This window comes from Lathamus discolor, chromosome Z (assembly GCF_037157495.1).
Source record: "Lathamus discolor isolate bLatDis1 chromosome Z, bLatDis1.hap1, whole genome shotgun sequence".
Lineage (NCBI taxonomy): Eukaryota > Metazoa > Chordata > Aves > Psittaciformes > Psittacidae > Lathamus > Lathamus discolor.
In genome coordinates, this window is record NC_088909.1 from 4,582,317 (window position 1) to 4,609,585 (window position 27,269).

General features: G+C 43.6%; 1 protein-coding gene across 3 annotated transcripts; it reads right to left on the reverse strand.

Moving 5' to 3' along the window:
* Window positions 1-1,445: 1,445 nt before the first annotated feature.
* Window positions 1,446-27,269, reverse strand: LOC136005094 (hepatocyte nuclear factor 4-beta-like). 3 transcript variants are annotated; one of them, XM_065662243.1, is made up of 10 exons: window positions 27,067-27,269; window positions 20,211-20,382; window positions 18,255-18,349; window positions 10,561-10,667; window positions 9,296-9,451; window positions 8,727-8,814; window positions 7,778-7,930; window positions 5,159-5,395; window positions 4,399-4,512; window positions 1,446-3,186 (listed from the first exon to the last, which is right to left on the reverse strand). In XM_065662243.1, exons 1-10 carry the CDS (start codon window positions 27,179-27,181, stop codon window positions 3,122-3,124), a joined length of 1,302 nt encoding a protein of 433 aa, XP_065518315.1. In that variant the 5' UTR covers window positions 27,182-27,269; the 3' UTR covers window positions 1,446-3,121. The 3 variants fall into 3 exon arrangements, with proteins under 3 accessions (XP_065518315.1, XP_065518312.1, XP_065518314.1); XM_065662240.1 differs by having other exon boundaries at window positions 1,446-3,396; window positions 27,067-27,268; XM_065662242.1 differs by lacking the exon at window positions 27,067-27,269 and adding an exon at window positions 20,689-20,764 and having other exon boundaries at window positions 1,446-3,396.

Consider the following 27,269-nt stretch of genomic DNA (forward strand, 5'->3'; position numbering starts at 1 on the left):
ACAGCTCTATATTTTTTAAGTGTTATTCCTATGAACAGAATGCAAAGTGTTCTGTGGTTGAATATGGATTGGTGCTTCGTGTCTGAATATGGATTGGTGCTTCTTGGTTGAAAAATCGTTGCATGTTTTTGCTCATGTCACCCATTTTTTTTAATGTTCTGAATATCTTCAATGGAGAAATACTGTCATCCGTCTCTGGCAGTGTTCAAGGCCAGGTTGGACAGGGTTTGCAGCAACCTGGTTAGTGGAAGGTGTCTCTGCCCATAGAATAGTCAGGGTTGGAAAGGACCTTAAGGTCATCCAGTTCCAACTCCCTGCTGTGGGCAGGGACACCTCACACTAGACCATGTCACCCAAGGCTCTGTCCAACCCGGCCTTGAGCACTGCTAGGGATGGAGCACTCACAACTTCCCTGGGCAGCTCAGTCCAGTGCCTCACCACCCTAACAGTAAAGAACTTCTTCCTTATACTTAACCTGAACTTCCCCTGTTTCAGTTTGAACCCATCACCCCTTGTCCTATAGCTACAGTCCCTGATGAGTCCCTCTCCAGCATCCTTGTAGGCCCCCTTCAGACACCATGGCAGGAGGCTGGAACTCAATGAGCTTTAAGGTCCCTTCCAACCCAAACCATTCTATGATTTGGTTTTTGTGGTATTGCCTGACTGTATTGTAGTAGTATGTATGCTACTATAATGCACTTTACTCTTGTCATACCCAAAGAGAGCTGTGGAAAACAGCCAGTATGCATCAAAGCAATCACAGTCTTTGTTTCTTAACAACATAAGTGAAACTTTATAAAATATTTCTGCAATTTCTCTTAATACTGTAGTGCAGGATAAAGGTAATATAAGAGCTAGATTCAATGTTAATAAAGCCAAATGTTAGAACTGGTGAGGAAATTGATAACTTAAAGAAATAGGGAAGACTTTATTACCTGAGATGCACAGTTTATGTTGTTCTAATAAAGCAGCTGGCATTTGGCCAGACAGCTAAACTACATTTAAATGGTGTCTTTGAACCTCTTATGTTAACAAAATCAGGATTCCAGCAAACCAGAATTCTAATAAAATAGTCACTTCCAAGGTATGTTTGCGTAAGGATATTGATTTAATATCGAGTGGGGTTGACATAGGGAAAGAGATTTTTGCTGTGAATCTATTATGACCCTTATTACAGGCCCCATAGACAGTAAATTATTCTTGCTGTGAACCTTCACCAGGCTAGCTGAACACTGGAGGCTGAATCACAATGTTATTCCATCAGATAATATCTTGGATTGATAACATACCAGTCTCAAGCAAAAGCTGGGCTTTGCAGCCACAGGTAATTCTTTTTTTTTTTTTTTTTTAATGGAAAGTAGATCACAAAAGTATTTGCGTTGGGTTAATCATTAGAGAAACTTGGAAACTTGATTTAAAGAAAAAAGGCAAACTGTCCATATGAATTATGAGAATATGGATTTTTATTTCCCTCCTAAATTTATTTTCTTATCATTAATGAGCATAAAAGTAATCTACATGATGGAGGAACTGGAAGTAATGTTAGCGAAGTACTGTTGCATCTGTCATGCAGCAGGAATGCTTGCAGTGGAACCTGGTTTCCAGATATAGCTGTTTCAAATCAAAGTTATCAGCATATAATGCCAGATCAAATTCATCATAGACAGTAGAAAAATAAAGCATTGTGATCCTAGGTGAAATTCAACCCAGTCTTTAGGGCTTTTCATATCTCATGCTGTAAAATGACAACTCTAAAACGTATCCCCAGTGACTGAAATAGAAAGTATTTGCCTTCTGATCAAAGTTCAGATGCCCTTCCCCACTTCTCTTTCAGTCAATAAGATTGCATGTCGATAGAGTTCTCCAGCTGAGTATCTCAAGGTCCTTCACAAGCAGTAACGAAAGAAGCTTCACAAAGCCGTAGCTGGGCACAGTCATCTCATTTTTGCCATGAACAGGGATGCACATGGGCTGATGGATTTGTGGAATGTGGCAGGACTAAGAATTCTCTATCATGTCCTACTGTTCAGTACAGCTGCTCTTAATCCCTCAAGAGCTGTCTGATGGAGGTCGCTGGGCTTCTATATAGGTAAGCATAAGTAGTGTAGAAGTCTGACAATCTAACAAATGCATTCAAATGAAGACCCTAACACGATGACTGTGCTCTAGGAACATTTCAGGATGTATAGACTCTGTTGTGTTTATTTTAAGCAATTGTAACATGGTTATTAGTTGGTTACCTACCACTGATAAAGTTTTACACTAAACCCTTACATTTTAAATACAAATATTTTTATAGTAAGATGTGGCTGATAGGATACCTGCTGCTTCCTTTTTTTGGCAGGCATTACAGACAGATATAAAACTACAGCAAAAATCTTACCTATGTACTGGGAAAAGGATTTTTTTCCTTGTATTTTTGTCACTACTCTTGCTTCTTCCAAATATGTTTATAGTAAAAGTTTGCAGAAGAGACAAAGCAGTGATTTGTTAAGTCAATGTCTTCTTGAGCTTCTGGCCAGTTGTGGGTTTTACCAGAGTCAGCAACCATGGGCCAATGCAGGGATCCTTGCTCCTGTCCTGGAGCTATATTAAATGCACACACAGAGTAGAGGATACATCAAATGGCTCATAACAGAACTCTGTGTATACTGGAAATTACAGGAGATAACAAAAATGTTGGCGTTCCTGATCACAAATACCAACCTACGTTAGATGTGGAACGAGATGCATCTGTTTGGAATAAGAAACCTTTGGCCTGCTAAGGGTTAAGATGTTCTTCCTAAAGCTTAATATGCAGCAGGAGAATTGGGAGTGTAATTAGATTTTTAATGGGAATAGACCTATACTGACAATTTAAGATGCGCTGTACTCAGTAGTGATTATCAGGAACTGTGTAAGACATTTGGTTTTATGTAGGTAGCAGCCGAGGGCTTTAAAAGGGTCGTGATCACACCAAGTCAGGTGATAACAAATGTAATGGGAAACCCTACCCCAAAGAGCTTACGGTCTTGGTCCTACTGACAAGGGCATTTGCCCGAATCCCTTATGAAATGAGGGCGATGGTGGTGGGAAGACCCATGGTGAGGCTTCTGGTGCAGTCTGGTATCTGGTGCTTGACTCACGGTTGGGAAAGAGTGTGACTGAGAGATCCGGGTACAGGCAGGGGGTTGCTGTGCTTTGCCTCTGAAAGAGAAAGGGCCCATTTCACTTTCAGCACAGTTTCGACATTGCTCCCAGCTTTTCCTTCCACCTCTCCCTATAGAATCTCCTGCTTGGGTATCACTGTCTGAGGCAAGAGCTGCGCTACAGCGTTGGGTCCTGCGCTAGAGCCTAGTTTATAGTCTTCACTGCCTGTACTTGTAGAAGGAGATGGAAGGGATGTTTCAGGAGAAGCTGTGGGAGAGAAAAGAAACAGAATTAACATGGACTTGGATGCTGTTCGATAGAGCAGTGCCCAAATGAAGTCACCAAACTATCTTGCAAACCAAGGGGCAGAAGCTTGGAGGATGGGGCGGGGGGATCCATCCTGAATTCAGGCATTTTCCAGCATTCCTTTCTGGTTTGTGATGAGGCACAGGGTGGACTGGTAAGCACATACTAACTCTTCTCAGTATTTTGCACATGCAAAAATTCCCCCAACTGCTTTTCAATCCTTTGTCTCCTCATCAGAAGAGAGCTCTACCTGATGGCCATTATATTTCATTTACAGAACGCACCTCTAATCTCCCTTGCTGTAAAGCAGCTTCAAAAACAAACAAACCAAAAAGCTAAAATACATGATACTAACATTTATATGGCTCAGAAATAGCAAATTCGCCACAAGAGGTGTAGGACTGTAACTGGCAGAAGGACACTGTGTGTGCTAGACATGGTGATTACATGGGAGCAGTTGTTAAATTACAACTCATGTCCCACATTATTCTTTTTTAATTGCATGCTCCATTTGCTTTTACAGTGGATAAATGCCTTAACCAATAGCCATTGCCTAGCAGCAGTGCCTGGAGAGGTTGAAGACGGTCTTGTATTCTGGTCATATTGTTCTGTTTGACAGCAACCAAGATGCTTTACGCAGGGAAACCCTCGCCACTAATAACCATCTGTGCTGCTTTGTGGCATTTCCCAGTGCTGCCCACGTTCACAGAAACACGCTGTCACCAATCTTGATCGCTTTCTTTTTTAAACTTGTGATGTGTAGTAGCATTTCAAATCCCTCTGGATCATGCTGTCATGAAAATCTCAGCTTCTCTTTAGAAGCATGTAAGAGAATCAGCAGGGCGGGCCATTCAAGTGTAATGCTTAAACGTTTAAATAAACTTAAAGGTATTTTTCTTAACTGCCTCTCTTATCCAGTCCTTTTGTTATGCTGACACTAGTAGCATATAAATGGGCACATACGGTCTGGAGCGGTGTGAATCACAGAGCTCATGTTGCCTGGGAGGACATGTCCTGGCAGAGGTTCCAGGTTGAGGTTGGGAGGTCCTGACTGGTACTGGAGATCAATGGAGGTTCCTGCAGTGGAAATGGGAAAGACATAATTCTTTGTATAGTTATGGAGAAGCCAGATGCTCAGGCCAAACATCTTTTATTCAGATAATGTGGAAGACCTCTGTGGAGGTTAATGTCCCAGCTTGTCCTTGCTTCCTTTTTACTCTCCGTTCTCTTTGCTCTCAGCATTCTCACTGGCAAGAGTCAGCCTCTGGCATGGCTGGGGTTTCAGCTAATAATACCCAACTGCACTGTTCATTTGTCTCTGTGTATCCCCCAGTTATTGGTCTTATCAGGGTTTCCCAGAAAGTTACAACTTTTGCATATTGCTGAGAAAAAGCATGTTGTCTTCTTACAGACTGCGTCGGTTTGGTAGGGTGCCTAAAAGTTGAATGTTCCACTGATGTGAAGCACACAGAGTGCACCCACTAACTGATCCTGTCTCAGATTTTTAGAGACGGGCTGGAAAGATAACGCTTGGGAATTAAGTTGGAGTGAGAAGGAACAATATTGAAGCTTCAATTCAACCTGAGCTTTCACTTCCTTCCTCCCAAGACCAAGTTCTCTCTACTGTATGTCCTCCAGAGAAGGACACAAACCCAGACGTGCAGCCCTGTAAACGGCTTTGAAATAAGACAACTTTGCTGTCCTTTCTCATCAGGGTTCATACCTCCCAGCAGCATCTCCTGCAGCAGGCTGTCAATCCTGGCCACACCAAAGAGCTTCATAAACTGGACCTGCTCTATCATCTGCCAGGTGATGCTTTGCAACGGTGGCAGCAGGAGGAGGATGTCACTGAACCGGCCTCGGGAGTCATACTGGCGGTCATTGATGTAGTCTTCCAGGTTGACTTGGACCTGGAAGCGCATGTTCTTCACCTTCGCGGGCTCACTCAGGCCTTTACAGTCTGGGAGGAGGAAAAATGAAGGTAACTGCTGGCCTGTGTAACCAGAAAGTGTTGCCCTGTCAGTCAGGCGGAGGAAAAAGGATGAGATGGCTGTGATCCTCTGACAATTATCTGTCAGAGTCTCCAAGTTTATCTGACAGATTAGTATTAGGCTGCCGTTACTGTATATCACAGAATCACAGAATCACAGAATCCCAAGGGTTGGAAGGGACCTAAAAAGATCATCTAGTCCAACCCCCCTGCAAGAGCAGGGTAACCTACAGTACATCACACAGGAACTTGTCCAGGCGGGCCTTGAATATCTCCAGTGTAGGAGACTCCACAACCCCCCTGGGCAGCCTGTTCCAGTGCTCTGTCACTCTTACAGTAAAGAAGTTCTTCCTGATGTTAACGTGGAACTTCCTATGTTCCAGTTTACACCCATTGCCCCTTGTCCTATCACTGGATATCACTGAAAAAAGCCTAGCTCCATCATCCTGACACCTACCCTTCACATATTTGTAAACATTGATGAGGTCACCCCTCAGTCTCCTCTTTTGCAAGCTAAAGAGACCCAGCTCCCTCAGCCTCTCCTCATAAGGGAGATGTTCCACTCCCTTAATCATCTTTGTGGCTCTGCGCTGGACTCCTTCAAGCAATTCCCTGTCCTTCTTGAACAGAGGGGCCCAGAACTGGACGCAATATTCCAGATGCGGCCTCACCAAGGCTGAGTAGAGGGGGAGGAGAACCTCTCTTGACCTACTAACCACTCCCTTTCTAATGCACCCTAAGATGCCATTTGCCTTCTTGGCCACATCTCACATGGAATGGGGAAACAGTAAGGGGAAATTGAGGGGGAAAAAGTAGTTTGGGGGGAAATTGAGGTGAGACAGTAAGAAAATAAGATCTTGCTTCAGACAGGCACATCTGGCTACTGCCATTAGTGAAGAGGAAGGATTTAGAAGTTGAACCATATCTGTCCTTCCAAGGAAATGGCCTGGAATTTTCCCCTGAAAAGAGTCCCAAGTACTGAATCCATGCAGGTTTAGTGTCTATATGGTGTAATTACACCCACTGCAGCATCAGATTCTTATCTTGATTTCCTGTCTTTGGCCTGTCAAATCTGTTTCTCATGCACCACTGGTCCAGCTTTGCTTAAGCAAGAATGTGCACTCAGGGTAGGGTGAAGTGCAGGGATTTACAGCTTTCCACTCTCCTGCTATCTAAAACTGAGATTTCTGGCTCACTGGACCGTTTTCTTCACTGTCTAAAAGAATCCACAAGCACCACATTTTCGGGATCTTCTTGCCAAGAGATTAGATAAAGTGGTTATCAAGTTAGTGTATGTCAGCATGTGACTCTATGGACATGCCTACTTGTTAGCATGAATTAATTTCTCTTCTGCAGAGCTTTGCACTTTTTCCTTTCAGATGTAATCCCAGCGCCTCACTGTCGCAATGATCTAAAGCTCTGCTGAGATACCAATCAGCCGAGAAGGTAATTTGTCAAACTCGTTTTGATCATACTGCCCTTACTCAGGTTTACAGCAGACTCTTTGGCGAGCCAAAATTCACGATGTTTGTAAAACTCCCGTGTCTTGATTTCAAACCAGTGAACACAGCAAAAAAGAACTAATGGGAGTTACCCTTGCTAATAGATGCCAAAGACAAAAGAGCATTGTTCTGGACTTGGGGTTGTTTGCCCATCTCTTCTCCAGACTACACGGCAATACACACTCAAGGAACTCCAAGAGGAGGTGGTGTTGTGCAGGCATGTAGAAACAGGAATGTTGGGGGGGACCTGAGCTGAGACAGAAACCCCTGTGTTTGTGGAATGATAATACAGTAAAGGTTCAAAACAAGCTTTTGTTTGCTTGTGTGTTTCCCTGTTCCCTCTCCTGTACGGATCATCCCTGCCCTTGGTAGGTACTGGCTGCCAGCAAGATCCATTAACAGACATCCTTGTTATTTCTGGGTGCTCTGAACAGAGCAGCTGTCTGTGGCTTTTAATGCTGTTTTCTGAACTCTGATGGATGCTCCACACTGATGTTCAGTTGACTCACTTCACTCATGCATAATTCAGTATAGGCATGGACGTCCTTAATAGTCATCTCCTTCATTTCAGACTGATGGGATTTCCTGAAGCCAAGCTACAGAAGGAGCAAAACTCCTTTAGAGTCTGCACAGTCTTGGATATGGGTCTGGCTGGAGTTAATACTTGCTAAATAGCAAAGTGTTCAGGAATAGGTAGCTTCTAACGTGTCCTTACTTTGCTGCTAAGTATTGCTCATTACAGCAGAGGCAGGGTGAAATGTAGAGCTGCAGCCAAAGGGTTCTCCTGGATATTGCAGAGCCCTCAGTGCCTCTTCAAGCCCCGTGCTTGGGAATCAGGAAGGAATCTTACCTGGATCAAAGAAGATGATGGCTTTAAGGCAAGCATACTCATTGTCATCGATCTGAATGTCCCGCAAGGGTTTCACCAACTCATCCAAGATTCTGGTGGCCACACGAGCTATTTCCAGTTCTGGGCAGTGCATTGGGATGATGAAGTCATTCCCTGGGGAGACAAGAGAAATCCATTGTCACAATTTCGCTCGAGCTCTGCAGACGCAATCACATCCAGAAGTTACCCCAAGGCATGTTGCCGTAGTCCAGTGCCCATGTGCAGCAGATTTCCAGTGTGCAGCTTCATACTGAGATTCATAAGTCAGAAGCAAGCCATGGATCTTATCCTTCGGTCCTTGTTTATCACATTTGCACATGTCGTGCACCACAAACTGTACGCAAAGCCTGCTCCACATTCTGCTCTGTTTTACCCTCTGTTATACCTAGCATCTGTTTGCAAGTGGTGTGGCATCTTTATTTTTGGCATTTGTGTTTTTAAGCAGAGTTATCCCTCCCTCTTTTCTTCAATGTGTGGCTTTCCAGGCCAGTGTTCTCATTTTCCCAGGAATAATCCTGCCTGTGTTTCTGGTGGCCAAAGAGTTACATGGAAAGGAAATACCTATTTGCACTATAATTTTTAATGCACCTTTCTGCTAAGTCTTGAAGCACCAATACCCAAAAGACCCCATTGCTTGTGTCCAGGCAATTTCAGTTACAAAAAACAGGGCAGCTCAGTTTGAGATGCCACTTATATATGGGGGGTTTCCCATCCACAATTCCAAGGCAGTTGTAAAAGTCCCGGTGAATTTGCCTGCTCCTTTTTACATGTCTCCAGAGATATCCTCAAGCACTTCAATCTCAAGGCAGATGAACAGACCCAGGAGTGCAGAGAGGATTGCAGGCAGTCATGTTACTTGGCAATAACTCAATTGTGTGAATTATGAAAGGAATGTACTTCATTACATTACCTAATAACAGAAAATCAGTGTATGGTATGGACCGCTTGGCTACCCCAAGGAGCAGATGCTCCCCTGCGTGGGCTCTGAGCAAGGCAACCTGGAGGTGGCACAGAAGAAAGAAATGTACATATAACGTACAATTAGGAGTAATTAGAAGTTATTAGTATATTATAGCATATTATTAGGGTAGCTTCACTTTTCAGAAGTCTCACATTCATGGCAAACTAAATAAAAAGTTGTTTTTTACTGAAAGAACAAAGACAGGCTTGAATAATGTAATTTCTTATGAAATAAATGGCTTTTGTATTCAATTATCAGCTAATAATGAAAGGAAAATTAGTCTTTTCTGACTGTGTACTTGTGCATACAGAAGTGATCAACTCCTATATTTTGGAGGACTTGGTTACTCAATTTATTTTTAACCAATCCCTGGTCCTTTGTTATTATTTCTCTCCTGATAGTTTATTGCTCTGCATAGGGTGATCTATACATCAATGTCAGATTCTCCCACTGAAAGGTATGGCTGGCAATTCCTATTGAAGGCAGTGGTTTGCAGGGAAGAGACATTTGCATTATACCTGGTCATCCAGTGGGAGCTCACAGAACGCTGGGATATATTTTGCCCATTCAACCAGCACCAGAAGCTGCTGTTTCATAGATTCACAGACATCGTTGATGGTAGCCACTTTCTTCATGGCAATGTCTGTGCTGTGCGCTGGACTCAGTGACGAATACTGAAAGAGAAGTGACACGGTTACCCTGGGACCAGATTAGTGATTTCTTTCCATCCTCCATAGCAGTGATTCATTGATAACATGGGGAGCTTTCACAGAAGTTCCCCTCATCAGGTCATTGTTAAGATGTTTGCTGTTGTGGCTGCACATGTATATGCTCAGCAGTGTCTAGTGTCCCACATACAGCCCATGGTGAAGCTTCCACGAGGTGGTGCTCGGTCCCAACAGACACCTCTCCCTCCTCCGCCTCCTTCCCGACTCTCCACGCTGGCTCAGGACAAGATCTAATTGATATTCCCAGTCCTAGCAGTAGCCAGCAGCGCTGGGTCTCAGCTTTCCTTCCACCACTTGAGGCAGCCAAATGCATTACATGCATTGAGTCTTTCTCCCCTCCAAGTTGCTGTCTGGGACAGGAAATACCCATTTCAATCCCTAAAGAGCTGCGTGGTGGGGAGAGGGTTAAAACAGTACTCTTTGAAAAGGAAGTGGACACATTGCTGCGTGTAGTGTGCAACATCTGGACCGTGTGTTTCAGTGGGGAAAGGATATTTGCATAAGAATTTAAAGGACGTTCAGGGTGAAATTTATTGTGGAACATGAAATGAGAAAACAATCAGCATTAGCTGAAGCTCAGCAATTTCATTATCTTTATTTTTCTACCCTAAAACTGTTGCCCTACTAAAGCTACAAGAAAAGACATAATCAGCCTTCTCAGGAACAATGTTCTGAGCAGGACAGAGTGTGCAGCAAAGAGGGATAAACTGCCATATGAAATGCAATGAGTTTTTAGGATACAGCAGCAATTTAGGCTAAGGCAGAGGGGACCCGGGGTCTGCAACATCTCTCAGCCCTTGGACATTCAGCTTTGCATCTCACTTGCCAAAGGATGCATCTGCTCCTTGCAGGACATGTTGTCTTGATAATGCACTGATGATTTTTACTGTCTGGTTTTGGATGTCTCTAAGGCATTTTCTTCCCTGTGGCTTTGTGCAAGAGCCATCCAAGGGCAGAAAAAGATCCAGTTCTGGTTGGTTTAGTGAGTTTGTAACCGCGTATGGAATAGCTGAAGGCCATGTACTTGTTTGGAGGGCTGTCCCTGCGTTTCATACCTGCTGTGCCATGGCCTCTGCCTGAGTGAGCACGTTGATGGAGAGCGAGCTGTTGTCCTCGTAGCTGCTCCTGCGAATGCTGATCCTGTCACGCTCATTCTGCACGGCTGAAATGAGAGTGAGCAGTGGTTGTGTTAGCAAGAAAATCCCCCATACAACCCACAGCTGCTGTAAGTTGTGGTCCCCAAACAGGAGTGGATGTGGCTTCAGTGCCTGCAAGAGCATCCGCTCTTGCTGGATGCTGGAATAAGGTTAAGCAGGCCCCAGAAGAAGGAGAAAGGCCACCAGAAGGGGAGAAGACAAAGCACAGAAGCAGCCATGGGAGTTAAAGCCATTTGGTGGTCAGGGCAACCATTAAGGGACATTAGCATGTCCCACTGGGTTTGGTGTAGCTCAGGGAGGAGTTTGGGGATGTGATGTCCACCATTTTCACTTGGCAATGCCCCCGCACTGCTGGAGTCTTGGCCTCTGATACCTTCTTTGCCATGTCTGAGTAGAGGACTCGCCACCAGAGCTCCTGGTACGGCAGGATGCTCTTGAGGTTGCATCTCATCTTACCGCAGCATCCCACCTCAAAGCAGCCTTAACATGTCCCCTGCCCCTGAGGTGTCAAACAACATCGCCGCCGCTCACAGTGAGCAGGAGCAGTCACTTCATGAAGGAAGCTCCAAAGAAAGGAAGCTTAAAATCACCGATTCCCCTTAAAACTATCCCCTCAGCCTTGCCTATTGTGCTGCTGATTTCAGTGAGTGTGCAACCCTGATGTGCTGCTGGCATAAAGGGGATAGAACAAACCACAGCCAGGGTCTGGCTCCAGCTCTCCTGTCACTCTGTGCAAAACACTGCTGCAAATCAGCTCTGAATGTCCTGGCTGTTCATAACAGTGATAAAACACACCTTGGACACACCGCAGTGACCACAGCCAAGTGAACATCAGCCCTAGGCCTTTTGCAAATAGAAAGGCATGGGCATGTGATGGTGAATTAGACAAAAGAAACACTCAGTTTTGAGGCTTATTCCACCCTTAAAACCACCCTTTTCCCTGAAGCACAAGCTACATGAACCCCATGCTCCATCAGCCCTGCATGTTGAACATGAGGGATTTATTGCACTTTTGAGAGCTTATTTTTAAAACTCAAGCTTCAAGAGCCAATGACTCCACTGCAGTCGTGAAATAAAACAGTAGCAGAAAAAAAGCAGGATTAGTCCAACCATGTTTTCAGTTTTGGTTTCTCTACCAAGTCCCGTTGCACCCCTCCAACAGCCAACAAGGCGATAGGGAGCTGGAGAAAGGAGCCTGAATGCAGACTCAGCATTTTCCTGGCATCTTATATGTCTTGCCTATGTACAGCTTGGAAAGGCAATCGTCAGGTCCTTAAAAGAAGAGGGAGCAGGAAGATGTACCATGTGGCTATAATGCATCACATCCCTCCTTCTTCATACAGCAATTCCAGGCTCCTTTCCCATTTATTTAGGGGGAATGATTCAGACATAGCTGCCAAACATGACTCACTCTGCTTTAACCCCTTGGATGCAAAATACCGCAGTTTTAACCCAACAGTGACCATTGGAGAAGATTATTCCAGCAAACTTTTGGTTTTGCAGAGCCATCAAAACCTTTTCACCATCCCTCTGTTGTGACCTTTCCTGGCTGCTGGGAGTTGCTTTAGAGCAAGCATCACTCTTTGCACGGGGCAAGTTTCTCTGAGTTCATGCAAAGGAGGAGACATGCGCACTGTTTCACACACAAGGTGGGAAGGTGAGTTTTTGTCAGCTCATGTCCAACCATTGATCTGCTTTCCTAATCACCCTCTGATGAGAGGCCAACAAAGTTAAAGGGCAGAAAACAAACAACAGTGACAAAAATCAATGCCTGCTGTTATCAGCAGGAGCACAGGGTTTATTTTCCAGGATTTGGGGCTCAGTCTTGCTGTCAGTGGGGACCCATTCTCTGCTGAGATGGTCCAGCCATCAAAGCCATTCAGCACCCCAGGGTCAGTCTTGCTTGAATGGCTGCGAGGGGCTGGACGGATGCAAGACGTGTGTATTACTGGAGTCTTTTCAGGCTATGTAGGCACTATGTAGAGGCAATCACACATTGGTTTAGAGAAAAAAACCACTGCAGCCCTTGGAACGCTCTGATAACCTACCTTCGGCAGCAGCATACATTACCCTATGCAGGGGGGGGTGATGGAAAAGGCTGTTCACCCACCAGGGATCCCCAGCACTCTGAAGGTGAAGGTGGTTATAGGAACCATAATCTATGATTTATCTTCAGAACAGAGTAAACCTTCACGTCTTTTTTGGTACACCAGAAAGACAGCAGCAGCATCCAGCATTGAGTAGTAACAAGCCAGCTCAAATCCATGTATAGGGGCAATCAGGTTCTTTTTGCCTGCTTACAAGAAAAGGTACAAATTTTGCCTTTTTGACCAAGTTACACATCTTATTTTAGGTAAGTCCTATGAACCCAGGCAGACCTGGTCCTAGTCCCCGGTGACAGACACCTTTAAGCAGCCTCAGACTGTTTTTCCTTCTGGGTCCTTTTATAGCACATATTTCAGTGCTTCCCTCATGCTCTGATAAGCTCAATCTTCAAGTGTAAGTGGATGGTACAGACCAACTTTCTCAAGGTGATTTGGGTGTTATCACTGAAAGTACCCAAGATGTGATGGAATTAGATACAATGGAGTTAATGTTTTACTTGCCACAAAATTAATCTATTACTGTGTGGTAATTATATTGCTATACTTATTGTGCTTGTAAAAAGGAAGGGATAGGTCACTCCTGGTGAGGCATCAGGAGTGCTCGAGGGGTGTGCTGGCACTGACGGTGCTCAGGCTCAGATGTGATCTTGGCTTTGCAGTCAATAAACCCCAGCTTGTGGGAAGGATGAAAATCCCAGTGTTTCCCAAGGATTATTGCCAGTATGTGCCTGTCAAAAGCTTTGCTCCTCCTTTTATTTCCTCCAATCCTGTAATCCTCACAGCACTCCAATTCCCAAGGCCAATAAACACCATCAAAGGCTGTTGCAGCCCCACAAGAGGGGACGTCAGTGGAAGAAAGTCCCCATGATGCTGCTGATCACGGGCAGTGTGACCTTGACCTGGATTTTCCTCTGGGAAAAGGAGAGAGAGGACAAGACGATGCCCGCGTCTCCCTCCGGGGAATTGTCCATGGCTGAGGCATGTCCTGACTGTGGGAAGCGGATGGGAAAACAAACATATTCTCCATCTGACATGGAGGAGCCGTTGGAGGGGTTTTGTTATTGAGGGCAAGCCAAGGCCCTTTTTGCCACGAGCACCAATGGCGTTTTTTGCCATAAAGGATGCTGGCAGCCATGAGGCTGCAGAACGCACACGGCGGCTCTTGAGCAAACAGCGGTGTGTTTGTGGGATTGCAACAAACCCCTGTTTCAGAAACATTTTGTCCTCGCTGCCTTGCCACATCAGTACAAAACCTGTGCGAAGGAAGCTCCAGGGAGTCCAATAAATATGGGCGAAGGCATTGATTGGAAGAGGACAGCAGCAAACCAGTAACTTTCCACAGCAACTGCAGAGGTTAAAGCCCTGCCTACGTGGGAATTACCGTTTCTATTATTATTCCACTAAAAACATCCTCATTTAACACCAGTGGAGTTGGAAATGTGTTAATAAATAGCACAAAGAGAAAGCAGGAGGAGGCAAGTGCCCCAGCGTGGTGCTGGCATTCAGTACTCACAGTGTTTCTGTCTATAAATCTGTAGATTTAGTCCTGCTGCCTGGTTAATTTATAGGCACAAATAATTATTTTTCCCCAAGCTACCTCTGATTGTGTAGGTGTGGTTTATTTTATTTGCAAATAAATCCCAGTGGCACATGTACATTTAACGCTTTCACAGGCTTTTGGCTCAATTTACGACTATCACAAAGTAAGGAAGATCCTTTATCTTTTTCATTCATCTTTGCAATAAACGGCAGTCCCAGCCTTCTGAATGCTGGCAGAAGAGATGTGCAAATAAAAGGTATGAAACAAGATAGAGGTTCTCTGGTACCCTAATAAAACTGTCCTATAAACCTGCCCAATTTAAATATAAATTAAAAAATAGCCTCAAATCCTCCTACTATATTGTGTTGGTAAATGATACAGTAATTCTTTTTACTTCTGCAGTAAACCCAGGGAGTCCATGTACACTCATAAATTACATTAAAGGGATGAGAGGTTAAATATTAACCCTTTGTTTTCACCAGCAAACTGTCCTGACAGTGCAATGCTGGCATTTCAAAAGGCTTCCTGGTTTTCTGATGCTCAGCTCTATGCAAGTAGATGACCTGGCTCACTTGGAAAATCACACCTTGTTAATTTACTCAAGGTTAAACATGATCTCAGTAAGAAGCTAAAAATAGTAGCCTGCTGTTTAATTTGGGTGTTTAAGTATCTGGTCCACTCCTCATCCAGTGATGCTGTAGTGACCAAAACCCGCCTGGTTATATCGTGCTAAACAATAGAAATCGAACATTCTCCTGTGCAAACAGAGAAAATATGAGAGAACAGAGAGAAAACTTCCAAAAGACCCAGACCCTACTAAGCTAGAGTCCTATTCTTAACCACAAGTGAAGAGTAAAAGAGCAAATCTCCTATAAAAACCTTAAATCCTGGTCATAGTGGCATTTCAGGAGTTAAGAAGGGTTTTGTGTTCAAGCAAGCCTTTTCCTCTGTCCTCATCACAACTTTAATGATTGTTTACTTGTAGTTATTAAAGTGAATTATTGATACCAAAAATGTAATTGGGATGGGAGTGTTCCCAAATTAGCTTATTTCTAGGAAATCTGGGAACTGGACTTTCCACAAGACTGAAGTTCTGGTCCTTTTGTGCTCTCACTGGCACCACTGGAACCTGGATCCCACCTCAGTGCACAAGCCTGGAGGCGTAGCCCTCGTGTGGGACAGTCCTGGTCTCTTCCAAAAGCAGGATCAAATTGAGAGTGTACAAACAAGACATCCTAAAAGACCTTACAGATGCTTTCCTCAACAACCTCTGCTCAGCTGCTTCAAACTCATTTTGAACCTACAGGCTGACTGCGCTGCGCTCCCAGGATCAGCTCATGCTAAGGCCCTCACACAGACCCTACTGCACTTACAGTCAGACAGTTTAAAGCTAGCTCATGTGTTTGTATCATGCTGGTTTTTATTTGCAGGTATTTTCCTACTACCAGGCTGTGTAATGTAGTTCCTCACCATTTCTTACCTACTGAGTTGTTTCCAAAACGGAAAAAAAAAACATTAAAAAAAAGAAAAGAAAGATCCAAATGTGTCACATCATGTTTTACAACACAGGAAGACTGGAAAAAAGTAACACTCTGGGTCCAAAATTCCAGTTTATCAGCCAGTTTTGCTGGGAACAGCAAGTTTCCAGTATTGCACATACACCCGTCGAGCAGTAGGTCAGTGGCAGTGGGGAGCATATGAGGGTGACACAACCCTGCTCACCCCACCCCAGGTGTATTGTCACACACACAGGCTGGGAAAAGGGTAATTTCCAACTTCTACCCCTCTGCTGTGAATAAACAATGCTATTACCACACCCTGGAAAGTCTGATTGCTATTATATAGGCTGGCTGGAAAGCGGTGTGCTGGAGAAAGAAAGTGCCAAACCCTTGCGTGCCAGTGCTGGGTCAATGGGTTATATGCTGGGCAAGTGCGGATGTCACAGCTGTGGTCTCCCAACATGAACTGATGCATTTACATCCACCTAGTACCGCTCTACCCCAAGACCTGTCCTCTCTCTTTCCCTAATACTTCGCAATACTGTTTAATATTAATCTAGAACCACCCTAAAGCAAATATCTGTGTTCTTTTTGAGCACACAATTGTGCAAGAAAGTTTCTTTCACAGTCCTGCACACGTGCTTTGAATATAGCTCTGGTCAGCCAAGCTGATTTCTGCAAAGCAGTTGCTCAAGGTGCTTTAAAATCCTCCTTACTAAACACATGAGCAGTTTGTGCGCACGCAACCTGGCTGTGCACTCATAAAATGTTTTAAAGAATGTGACTATGTGGAACTTGGGGTGAGTCATCTTCCATTGAGTGCAATCAATAATGAAGGCAGGAGCCAAGGGTTTATAACTTTTACCATAAAAACAATAAAAATCATGCTTCAGCTCAAAGAATGGGGCTGATAACCAGATTTCAGCCTTCACAAGCGTGGAGCTTATTGTGTTGGCAGTTGGCTTTATCTCCATCTAGAACTGACCAGCTCAGCCTTGATTTGGTCTTTATTAATGTGAGGGCTGGGGTTTCTTTCTATCAATCATCTGCTCTATTTACTCCATTTCTTCTCAACTAAAGCAGCAGGCACTTTTGCTGTATCCATGACTTATGACAGATTCCAAGCCACCTTGTTCTCCAGGAAAACATATGGTCAGAATGCTGGGAAGATTTTTTACATCACCAATGAAATCTTATGAATTACCAGAAATCAGCGAAAAATTTCCCCTTGGTTTCAGTGAGACCATGACTTCATCCCTTGGGTAGGGGGTGTTTAACTCCATGGCATGGAAGGAAACTCCTAAGTTCCTTTCCAGTTCCCTCATCCTTTATCTGTCAGTGGGCTGGAAAACAGAGCCCTGCTGGAAAACAGAAGGGTGAAGAGTGTTGAAACCATCATTCTGCACATCAGGGGGATGTACCATCTATGGGTGGTTGGGTCCCCACTTTGATATCCACCCTGTGTACAAATGCAGTCTCTGCACAGAAAGCTTGGAGTAAGTAAAACAGTGTTATCCATGCTCTCCCACCATGCAAGCACTGAATGAGCACAGATCAGAAATGCTGGTAGGTCCCGTATTTCCCAGGGAAGATGGCTCTAGGAAGGTAAGGCATAGGTTAATAGAAATGTTTTTTTCTCTTGCTTAGGATTAGGCACTGTAACACTTGGTATTTCCTTTACTGCATTGGAAGGGCACCTCCTGATGGTCACTGGTACCCAAACACTCTACAGGGGTCCACCTCCTTCTTAATACAGCCAATGTGAAGTGCAGCAAAAGGCATCTGCCAGTATTGGATTGGTCCTTCAGTACTGGTGCTAACAGTGGCTCTATAGTTCTGTGACAGCTGCCAAGAGGGTAAAACTACTGGAGGCTTTGACTGTGACTCAGGTCCCAGCTCACAGGACACAGGAGTCAGACACCTCTGTGAGTGCTGCCTGTGAGCCCTGTCCCATGGAGCCCTGTCCCATGCTATGAGCAGCTCGTGTTCGAGCTAGACCCTGGCCAATGGGTTGCACCAAGCTACATGAGCATCAGCCAAGTCAACCACCAAACTCAGTTTGCAGTAGTCAAAGGTTGGCATTTATGAAACTGAGTGCGGCAGGTTCATACTGAGATTGTCACAGCTAGCAAGTGTGTAGCAAGGAAATTGCTGTTGTGAAGAACTTAGAGACCAAATAAACCCTGAGGAAGCCCATCCCTTTCCAAGTTTGATAGTATCCCAGAGATACCAGCCTCCCAGGATGGGTGAATACCATCACAAAGCTCTCATTGAAACTGCCATCTGAAAGAGAGAAAATGGGTCTTTCAGAGGCAATAAGAAGTCTCTCACTGTGACACATGAGCATCATCTCTCTGGGCCAGGGCTGCCATGGCTCTCCACCACGCTCTGCAGTGGGAGTAGGGTCAGAGGCAGCAGCAGGCAGATTTAGAATGTCTTCATGCCTACCTTCTTTCTTCATGCCAGCTCTGAAGCACTTCTTCAGCCTGCAGTACCGGCACTGGTTCCTCTTGTCTTTGTCTATCACACACTGTCTGCTGAACCTGGGAGGAGATGAGAAATAAAACATGAAGCATTCAGCCTGGTAACTGCAACCCACTCACCCTTAGCAGCCCCAGTAAGAAATACAGCCCCAGACCTCACCAAACTATTCACTGGTTGAACCTAGAGAAGGTTCGCAAGAAATGGATTGAATCAATGTTGGCTTGGCCCAGTTCCTGGTCTTCCCCACTGTCACTGCTGCCAGCTGGGAGCACAGCAGTTTCAGACCACCCACCTTGCAACGACTGGGATGGTTTTGGCTGTGAAAGTGTGAATGTGACTCAAGTTGTACAGGAGTAGGAGCTCCATCACCCACTTCCAGACAGTTGTTGGGTGTTCAGCATCAGGGATTGTTTGATCCCAGTTGTTAACACTGTCCTGCTTTGTGTAGAACAATCACATTATGGGCCACAAGCTCTTTTTGTGTCTGCAGCTTAGTTTTTAGAGACATAGCTTCCTAATTCCTATTAATTTCAATGTAGGATTTAGGAACCTATGTGCTTTCAAGGTAGATTTGGCAGCTCTTTCCATGGTGGGTGAAATGATGGAAGAGAAATCTACCACACAGAGAAGAGACGACGTCGATTGCTCTGGGACCATCATCAGGTTGTAAAAGCTGAGGCACTTTCCCAGACTTGTAAACAGCCAAAGGTACAAAGGCCCAAAAACTTTCCAAGGAATTCATGTCTCCAATAAACAGCAAAGCTCTGAGCTGGGCTAAGTACAGAGCTGCTCACCAAATAAGGATGTGCAGACAAATGAGCTTTTGCCATTTCCTTGGCTTCAGTGCTGTGGATCTTCCCTGTGCTGCCAAATATCACAGAGATTCATGGATTCCTGAGGAAGGGCAACAACTCCATCGCAGGAGAGTAAGAGCTGAGATTTCAAAGAAACCAGTAGTAGTTATCGCATGGTCCTGCAGGGATGGTTCCTGGGATGGGCACCATGCGTGTGAACACTCCTGTCACCCCAGGGCGTCTCATGGCTGGAGTGATAAGGACCCCAGCAACATTTTGAACAAAGAGGGTGACTCATAAAGCAAGAATTTGAAACGCCCTTAAAGGAGGAAGAGCTTTGGAAAAGAAAGAAACCTTCCAGGTTTTAATTAGAGATGAAGGGCTTGAGTGTATTCACTTTTTCCCTCCCCCCTTCCTCCAGTGCTAAAATAAACACCATTTTTCTAAGGTCAACCAAGATAGCTGATTTATAATTTATAGCCTCCTCCTGGTAAAAAAATGCTCTCAAATGCATACCAAAGTGGACGTGAATCATCACTTGTCCATGCTCAGTTCTCAGAATGGTTGTAAAATCATCAGTGATACGTCAGCGTATAATAGCTCAACGCATTTCAGAACGAAAATGGAGCTGTAGGAGAGGTGAAGCCTTTGGAGGTGACAGGCTCTTAGATGCTTGTTGCTTTTACCGAGAAAATCAAGAAAGGCTGTGTTTGAGATTAAATCTCTGGAGCTTTGGTCCTTCGCCACCTTGGTTTTCCCTTGTTTGGCTGTGTTGAGGTATCGCTCCACACCCAGAATCCCTACTTACATATGACATACACTGGTCAAACCTCAGGACTATAAGTTTCCCTTGATCTACACCATGGGGAAAGCAGTGGCAGTGAACTCAACAAATGGATTACTCAGTGCCACAAAAGGTGTCAGGGTCCAAGATGAGATAGGACATAATTTACACCTTAGCTCCCTGTCCTCCAGCCATAAACTAAACTGCAGTTATTACCGTTAGCATTCACAGCATGGTAATAGGGCATTTGGGATAGGGGTCCCAGCATACAACCTGATCTTCACCCCAGATAATTTGCAGCATCAATAAATTGTATTTATTTATTGTCAAAAAGGAAGGTACCTGCAGGAATAGACATGGTTCTTGCGGACACTCCTCCTGAAGAAGCCTTTGCAGCCATCACAGCTGGATGCTCCATAGTGTTTGCCAGTCGCCCGGTCCCCGCAGATGGAACACAGGGAGCTGATGCTGTTAGTGAGCAGGTTGGTATTTGCTGGCTCGTTTGTGATGGTCTCTGTGGGCAGACAATAGAGACCATTAGACCTCTCTGTGATGGAAACCAGAGTCAGCTGAGAGCAAGTTGCTTATTTCAAGCAAAGCATGTGCTGAGTCAGCCACACACATGTGTGCACACATGCTAGTAAAACCTCCAGATTGAGGGTGATGCTCTTCTCAATCTCAACTGAGAGTAACCTAGTTGCTTTGCTTCTGCTATTGGTTCTTTGCTTCAGCAGAGAGATTTCAAGCTGCATAACCCAACATGCTCATGCTAATTTAACAGTTACCACTACTTTACTTGACAGATGCAGAGAAACCTTACCTGGATGTGAGATAGATGCTTTTGAGGGATGAGGAGCCACCTCCTCAGTCAGACACATGAAAAACATAGTTCAAAGCTGGTGCCCACAGGAGGCAATGAAAAGAACATCATTAACTTGAATAAACGGAAAGCAGACAAGATACAGAAGAGGCAGGAATGATGAAATACTTTATGCACTTTGTGTACATCACAGAGGTGTTGGAAGTAAAAGGCTGCTCTTGAGAGATCCTCTGCAGCTGGAAGACAGAGACAGCAGCTCACACAGGGACCACTTTGGTTCTCCTAAGTGTGGTTCCTGCTCTGAATTGCCCTCTGAAGAGGCCCATTGCTTTACACTGAAAAGCAATATAGGGGTGCAGGAAGATTGACCTTCTAAATTAGGGACCTAAAATTAGGTCATATGAATGCCCTCTGTCATGTCCTCTGTTTGCACCCTCTCATTTGGGGCAGGAATAGCTCTGCCCTTGCCTGGCCTGAGCTGTGTGTATACATTGCTGAAAACTCCCCTTTAAACTTCTCCCTTGGCCTTAACCACCAGGCTCGCTGCCCTCTTAATCCTCCTAATTTGAGGCACGGCTTGGGGAAGAAAAAATAAAGGAGACGCTTGAGGAGACGCAGATGACAGTGTTTACATCTCTCCAAGAGCAGGAATGTTTGCGGAGTCCGTCCTGACCTGGGCACTCACTGCAGAATGGCTTTATGAATTTATCACACCTCCGGGAGTGTGTTCTTCGCTCCAGGGGAGCGGATCTTCTGCTACAGTGACCTCAGAAAAGTCTCTGGGACAAGACACATCCTGCCCCGTGGAAGGGACGGGCAGTGATGAGAAAAGCTCAGCTGCTCTGGGATTGAGCAATGAGGAATCCTAGGGAAAATTACTCAAAAAGGAGGAATTGGCATCTGATCTGGACAGTCTAGAGAGATCTTTCTAATGCATAATGCATAAAAATAGCTCTGGGTAATCCGCACACAACTTGTATGTATACAGAGAGAAGGGCTATTTCTGTGTATGAATACACATCAAAAATTTATAGTGAAAATATTTGCTGTGCAATGAAAATCGTAATCAAAAGCCAAAAAAAGCTTTAGCTTTTCAAAAACTGGAAAGGTTTTAGCTAAGGCTATGTTATTTTTAGCTAAGACTTCACAAACAAAGGTCAGACTTCCTTTCCTCCTCCTCCTAGAAGCCCCTTTTGATCTATATTTCACCTTCTAAAATACTGATGAATAAATATTTAGGTTTTAGCAAGTTGGAAGCAACATGACAAGAAAAAATGACAACATCGAAATCATCCTTTGGTCATAATGACAGGAATTGAGTTTTACCTGTTCCCCAAACCCATGCAAGATGCTCCCAGCTCTGGCATTTGTGAGCAAGTGGCACTTGGGCCCTTTGAGAACATTGTCTATGTCAGAGGTCCTTAATGATAATTTACATTGATTTTTGTTGGTTTTTTTTTTTAATAATAATTAATTTAATTTTGATTTATATACCTCAGTATTAAATGAGTTGTACTAGAATATTCCTTCAAGGATAACTGTAACTTTAAACATTTCTGCATCTGTTGCTCCACCTATTTATTTTTTGAAAGGAACATGTTGACCACAAACAAAGGCACTGAATGTGCTGGATTCCATTTTAAAAATTCCACAACAAATAAACATAAGGAGGCCAATTTTCTCTTTGCTCTGCTCATGCTTTCTCTACTGATTCAGAGGAAACAGTCCAAGACCACACAGTTTGGATCTCCAATGGACCCTTTGTCCTTCACATGGGTCCAGACTGCAGAGTATTCCTGGTGCTGGAAAGCATTTACTCACCAGAGAAGACTTTTTCCCCTCATGCTAGTAGGATATGTAAAGAGCTGCTTGTTGATATAAGGGAGAAATTAATTATCTGGCCTTAAACTATTACTGAAGGAAGAACCATACGAACTGAGTGTATGAGAGCCCATGGAAGTTAGCAAATCACATTTTGCCTTTGCTTGTACCCGTGAAAACACAAAGAAACCCATGGGCTACAGCTTAGCCTAATGGCAGATACATAGCTACAAGTTCAGTCCCTGTTAGGTAGTCATGTGCTCTTTTCAGCTTGAACATGAACAGAAGTTAAAAATACAATAAAGAAAAGGAAAGCCCTAAGCCAGTATGTACATGTTAATTATTAATAAAAAATTGAATTACAAAATCCTGTCACCAACTGATGATGAATTCCAAATTAGAATTATCTCAGGGAATAACAAAGGCACAACCAACATCACACTCATCAGGAAACTGTTTCAATGTGGCTTTCAAACCTACCCAGTGCTTAGGGAAAGTCTGGGTTTTCCCTGGAGTGGTCGCTGCTAGGAAAGGCAGAGGAAAACCCAGATCCCTGCCAGCACAGTTGCCTGCCTGTGAAACCAGCTGAAAAAACCCTGTAGACCAAGTTGCTTTAGCCCTGACACAAGGCTCAGAGCTTTATTAACATGTTGTGCCTCTCTAGAGGGGTTGCTACCTGCGCTCAGCACCACACTGAGATGGATCTGAACAAAGTCCAACTAGCTCACAACTGAAACAAGCTCACAACTGTCTTCACCATCCTGGGAAGAGATGCTCAAACGTGTTGGTTATAGATATTCATCACTATGGTATAACAGAACAGTCCCTAAGCCATGCCACAGTGCTTCTGAAATTTCTCCTGGAGAGATTATGATGCTCTCCAAGAAACCGTAACTCATCTTGACATTGCATGGGTCTCATGGTTTTGGACAGACTCCTCACCAGGCATTGTCCTGGATATTCACTGACAGAAAACTCTGAAGTTTAAACCGTCTTTTGTAAGTTGCATATAAGCAGCCTTCAGTCAGACCCAATCCAGACCATGAAAAAGCCATCAAAAGTGTTTTGACAGTGCCGAACCATCTCTCAAGCTGCACAGATGCCTGTGAAGAGCTATGACCCTGCTGGCTGACTTCTTGGTCATGTTACCATAGGATTTGTGGACAAGAAATCAAAGCTATGGTTTATATCTCAAAAACTCTCCCTCTATTATTTGCTAAAAGCTGATGTAGAAGTCAGGATGACCTGCATATTGCCAGGGCATCAGTGCTAGCCCCCAACCAGCCCTACGTTTGTGTGCACAGGTTTTGCAATGCCAACTTAGTGCTGATTAGAGTGTTCCAGTGGCTTACTGGCTTTGGGGTCATCCAAGCTTGCAATCAAAATGCATACAATTTTCTGGTACCCAGTGCCTCTGTATGCAAGTCATTACCTAATCAGGGCTGAAAGGAAGACACCAAGTTTTACAGTGATAGGAGATGACAGTCAGGATGGTCTTAATGAGGATGCTGCTAGAGAACTGTATCTGACTTCCATTCAGGGCTGGAGATCTACATGGTACCTGACCTCACTACTGCTTTTCCTTTCAGTTATGTTACTGTCTACATCTCTTCCAGATGCACACCATGTAGGAGAATTATCTTGCAATACTTTCCAGAATGGCTTTTGGTCTTATCTACCCAGAAATCCAAGCCAGTCTTGATATGCACAATTTGCAGCTGACAAATCCCACAGTTACATGTACTGGGCAAGAACTTAAAGAGATCATAAATGTGGGTTTAGGCCATGTACACACAGTATAACTTGGTGGCCAAAGCCGGCATTGTGAAACCTGTGTATACAAATGTAGGGCAGGCTGGGAGCTAGCACTGATACCCTGGCCATCTGCAGGTCACCCTGGTTTCTACATCAGCTTTTAGCAAATAAAGGGGGATTTTTGAGATATAAAACCTAGCTTTGATTTGTTCACAAATCCTACGGTAACAATGACCAAGAGGCCAGCCAGAAGGGTCATAGCTCCTCACAAGCATGTGTGTAGCTTGAGGGATGGTCAGGCACTGTCAAAAGATCTTTGATGGCTTTTCCATGGTCTAAATTGGGTCTGACTGCAGCAGGGCTGGGAGAGGTGTTTCTCTAACCTTGTGCCAAAGCCCCAAGAATCAGTGTGGTATTTGAGTTCTGAGACAGAAGAACGAGCATCATCACGGGATAAAGTGTTTACTGACACTTGACTGAAGAATTAGTGCAATATTTCAATAATGCTTTGTATTTTAAGCAAAATGACAACTCTGACACGAGCTTGAGGAAATGGGTATTAACAGCACATAAAAACCCAGTGAGAATATGGCTTCTAATGCCAGCCAAGGTAAAGGAAACAAGTTTGTACAGAAAGGGAAAATTTCTGCAGTTACAACACATATTTTATAAAGACAGGATCAGCATTGATTTTTATTCATTTCCTTTTGACATTTTCTCTATTTAAAACAGACCATTTTTTTTACTCTTCCTCCACTCCCATAATGGATGCTATTCTTTGTTTTGAATTAGTCTCAAAATATTTGGGAAATTATGAGCTAGTTAAAGGTGGAAAATCCAAATTATATATGTAGCCAAATCTCAAAATTATAACAGCTTCCTGAAGCTTAAAGCTTATCATCAGAAGTGCTCTCCATCATTAATCAGCATAAAATTTTGATGAAATAGTATTCCAAAGAAAGCAATGGTTTTAAGAAATCCTGACCTTTTTTGAAAAGATTCTTATTTTCACTTTTGAAACGGTTCAGAATGAAAGAAACAGTTCTGAATCCATTAAAATAAACATTATGCCCCTTCCTGATTGTGTTTATAAAGGCCAAAGCTGCCATTAGATTTAGTAGGGGAAATAATACAGAGGACTCTTGAATAATAGGGAAGATACAGGTTAAAACAAACCTGTATATTTATTAAAAATACCTAAAACGAGACTGTTTCTTAATTCTAACATTTTAAAAAATATTTCTGAAACTACGAAGTATCTGTGTGAATTTGAGTTACCTGTGGCAACTGAACTTGTCTGGATAGCAATGTATTTCCATGCATGGATATTTTAGGTCTTTTTTGAAGTTATTTTTACAAACTGCAGAAGAGGACACTTACCTAAGACAAACAAGCTACTTTCAAAACAGCTAGGTTCTGAGAGGATTGGCTACTCATTAACAGCTAGACAAATAACACAATACTGAGGTAGATAAACTTCAGAAAAGAATCAACCTGTCAGATCCACTGCATGAAACAACAGGGAGGCCCAGATGAGATTTGGTAGTTAATTTGCAAAATTATACTGAATTTTGAGGAAATTTGTGCCACTCTAAAAAGTAAAAAAAATATCCCTTTGTTCAGCAGCAAGTGACAAAGAGAAACATCTGTGTTAAATAACATTTCTGGAGCAGGATGGAAAAAGGAAACCTTTCTTCAAGAATAAGAAACAAGATCCCGTCTTTCTGGAGCTGTCAGAAAAACAATATATTGAAAACCCTTTTTTTGCGGACAGAGCAAGTTTTTCTTGAAGTCAACTTTAAATTCAAATTCTCTTGGGCCTTCTAACTTTACTTGCCTCCTGACATCCTTCCATGTCCCACAGTAATAAGCCTAATCTTTTTATATTATAGATAATAACCTCACTGAAACTCTGATTTATTTTGATGACACAGCTAATAAGCAAATGTGAGACCCTGAAAATCCCATCTTAATTTTGCTCAGATTCATAACAAATTAAATGAAATGCTGCAAAATTCTCCAAAGGCATTGCTAACATTGGAATCTCGTTTGGCTACATGATTGGTTTCATGCTATATGACTGAATGTCCCTTATTTTTCACACAATGAACCATTAATTTCATAGAACAGTGTTGTCAGAGTACTTTTAACTATTCAAAACCTAAATACCACACATGCTTTATTTCTGTGAATAAAGCAGAAGTCTCTGCATATAATCACTCATGCCTCGCACCCAACTACTTTGCGTGCTGTAGAGGCTTTTCGACCACGTTGGTAGCCAGTAAAATATATAAGACAAGTTACAATTTGGATATTGCTTCTCAATCTAAGTACCTAGGAACAACTTAAATGGGACACACAGTGTATTGCCTGAGTAACAGAAAAATTCCATTTGAGACAACATTTTTCCAAGGATTAAATATGAACCTAAGTCATATATAGCAATGAAACAAACGTTTTAAGTAAAAAATATTGGTAATAACTCCTCTAAGATGTCTTATGGGAGCAAACCTATGGTGTGCCATGAAGAGCTCTACCAACTTTTGAAATACCTTGTGGGCCCTTCGGGACATGACGCTCAGCCCACCAAGGAAAAGAATAATTCAAAATGGGACTGGCAAGTGAAAGGATCCCCTTTCAGCCCAAATGTAACCACAGATACAGCAGAAGTTGACAAGTCAGCTGCTTAAATATTATCCCTTTCACCCTTTGCCCCACACCTCCTACCTGCCTTTCCTAGGTGCTCAGCTTTATAACAAAGGTAGTGGAGGCTGTTCAAGAGAAAGCGAAAAGAAACCTTACCGGTACTACTGGGGAGCATTCGAAGGCTGTCAAATTCCAGCATGGTATAAGAGGAGTCCAAAGAGTCAACGTAATCTGGCATATCCATGTCCATGATGGGCTGACAAAGCTTCATTATTACTTGTCAACAGCAAGCGAAGCAGCAAAAAACAGCCCGACTGTCAATCACGGCCAAGATTTCCTCTGCAAAGAGACACCCCAGC

Coding starts and splice junctions, on each gene's coding strand:
- LOC136005094 (XM_065662240.1), bottom strand. CDS start 27,181: ATGAAGCTTTGTCAGCCCATCATGGACATGGATATGCCAGATTACGTT. Junction 10,668..18,254: donor AGCTGGCATGAAGAAAGAAG/GTAGGCATGAAG, acceptor CTCTCATTTCAG/CCGTGCAGAATGAGCGTGAC. Junction 3,397..4,398: donor GATTCACACCGCTCCAGACC/GTATGTGCCCAT, acceptor TCTCTCCCACAG/CTTCTCCTGAAACATCCCTT.